Source organism: Ursus arctos, unplaced genomic scaffold, assembly GCF_023065955.2.
Source record: "Ursus arctos isolate Adak ecotype North America unplaced genomic scaffold, UrsArc2.0 scaffold_10, whole genome shotgun sequence".
In the NCBI taxonomy this organism is placed as follows: Eukaryota; Metazoa; Chordata; class Mammalia; order Carnivora; family Ursidae; genus Ursus; species Ursus arctos.
Genome location: NW_026622764.1, coordinates 24,060,941 through 24,062,874, shown reverse-complemented (window position 1 = coordinate 24,062,874; position 1,934 = coordinate 24,060,941). Strand labels below are relative to the sequence as shown.

General features: G+C 41.9%; 1 protein-coding gene across 1 annotated transcript; it reads left to right on the top strand.

Annotated features, from left to right (window-relative positions):
• Positions 1 to 983: 983 nt before the first annotated feature.
• Positions 984 to 1,673, top strand: LOC113251127 (nuclear transport factor 2-like). Its single transcript, XM_044381968.2, has one exon. It carries the CDS (start codon positions 1,059 to 1,061, stop codon positions 1,671 to 1,673), a length of 615 nt encoding a protein of 204 aa, XP_044237903.1. The 5' UTR covers positions 984 to 1,058.
• Positions 1,674 to 1,934: the final 261 nt, after the last annotated feature.

Genomic DNA, 1,934 nt, shown 5'->3' with positions numbered 1-1,934 from the left:
TTGATAAACAGATCATTTGTAGGAAGGCTAAGGAGTTGATGTAGTGAAACCATCCTCACATTCAGGTGAATTTTAATAAATATATATTTACCTCCAGCACTGGGCCCCAATATGCTTTTATTCTTCCTGCTTCTGGTTTTAGAGCTTTCTACCTAAAAATGTTGCTTTAAAGGCAGCACATTTATTTTATATTTTGGAGGTCTTCTGAAATAGAAAATTTTTGACTGTTGGTGATCTATAAGGATCATTTCTCAGTAAAATAATTTTAGGCAGTCAGAAAATAGAAGTCTGCCTCCCTTCCCTCAAGCAGACTTCGGAGCTTTAGCATTAACAGAAGGAAGGAAGCTACAGCTGCAACCCTCAGGCTAACTGTCACTGTCTTTTAATGTCATGATCTAGAAGTTCAGTAGGGTCATCTGAGACTGATTCTTGGGCTAATCCTAAGAAAGGATTTAGGATCGATGCTGTGGCAGATATGATCCAGCCTTTCTGCCGGAGGCTTTGGGGGCTGCCTAGAGAAGTTAGAGGAGAGTATTTTTCAGAATGTTGATTACAAGTAATTTCAGTAATTAGGGAACAGAGAGGTATTTGTTGTAGTTTCTGGGCCCTTTAATCATCTGCTCTGCGTATAAACACATGTATATCCAAAGAATAGGATTATATATTTAGGGGTTTAAAAAAATATGGTCTGCAGTATTTTCATTTCTTGCTCATTTTCCTAATGAGATTCATTTGTACTACTGCATCTTTTGCGTTATTTTTGTCCTCAATCTGTATAACCTATTACCTACCATATTACAAGATAAATTGAGGAAAAATCCATTTCAACTTGTTTTCAGCTAAGGCAAGTGTTTAAAGTAAATTTCAGAACTATAAGAGTATATCAAACTCTTGAGTATATTAATCAGTTGTCAGAAAGCTTTAAAAATTCAATTATTTTTCACTTGAAACTATAGAAGATGTTAGTTGATTTTAGTCGCATAATGGTAGAGTAAGGAGACCACAGTTGGTTGCCACCACCGCTGCCATCGTGCCAGCCCCTCAGGCGACAGCCCAGAATGGGACACAAGCCAACTCGGGAGGAGACTAGATCCAGCTTCATCCAACATTACTACCAGTTACTTGATAAAGACAGAGCCCAGCGAGGCACTATTTATGTTGATGCATGTCTTACATGGGAAGAACAGCAGTTCCAGGGAAAAACTGCCACTGTGGAGAAGTTGTCTAGTCTTCCTCTCCAGAAAATCCAGCACAGCATCACAGGGCAGGACTGTCAGCCCTCGCCAGATAGCTGCATCATCAGCAAGGTTGTGGGCCAGCTGAAGGCTGATGAAGACCCAATCGTGGGGGTCCACCAGATGTTCCTATTAAAGACGATCAACGATGCTTGGGTTTGCACCAATGCCATGTTCCGGCTTGTCCTGTACAACTTCAGCTGGCCTCCTCCCAGCCTGGCACTCATGCTGTTTCCTCCTCCCTCGTCTTCCCGATACTATTCACAGTCCTCCAGATGCTCCAAACATTTTACACAAATGAGCGGGGCCGCGGTGGGAGCAGGCGCAGTGTGCTCCCGCTACCGAGATGTATTGTGCACGATGTATTGTGTGCCTGGGCTAGTTGCCTCTGACAGAAGAAGTTTATGTCCCACCAGCGCAAGCCTTGGAAAGACTTAACATTGCTCTAGTAACCCAAAAAAGTGAAAGCGAAAGCAGCTGCCTCATGGCCCAGATATTGATTCGTTCAGATGTTTCAAAGCCTCACGAAACAAAAAACCACAAAAATTTTCTTCACAGTTTAAAAAAATAAAATGGTAAAGAAGAGTGATCTTTAACACAAGATAAGATGATGTGTGTGTTTAGTCAAAAGGCTCCCCACTACCTAATTGGCAATGAGGAAGGAGATGTGGGGTTGAAGGAGTAGCATTTGAGCTTGTT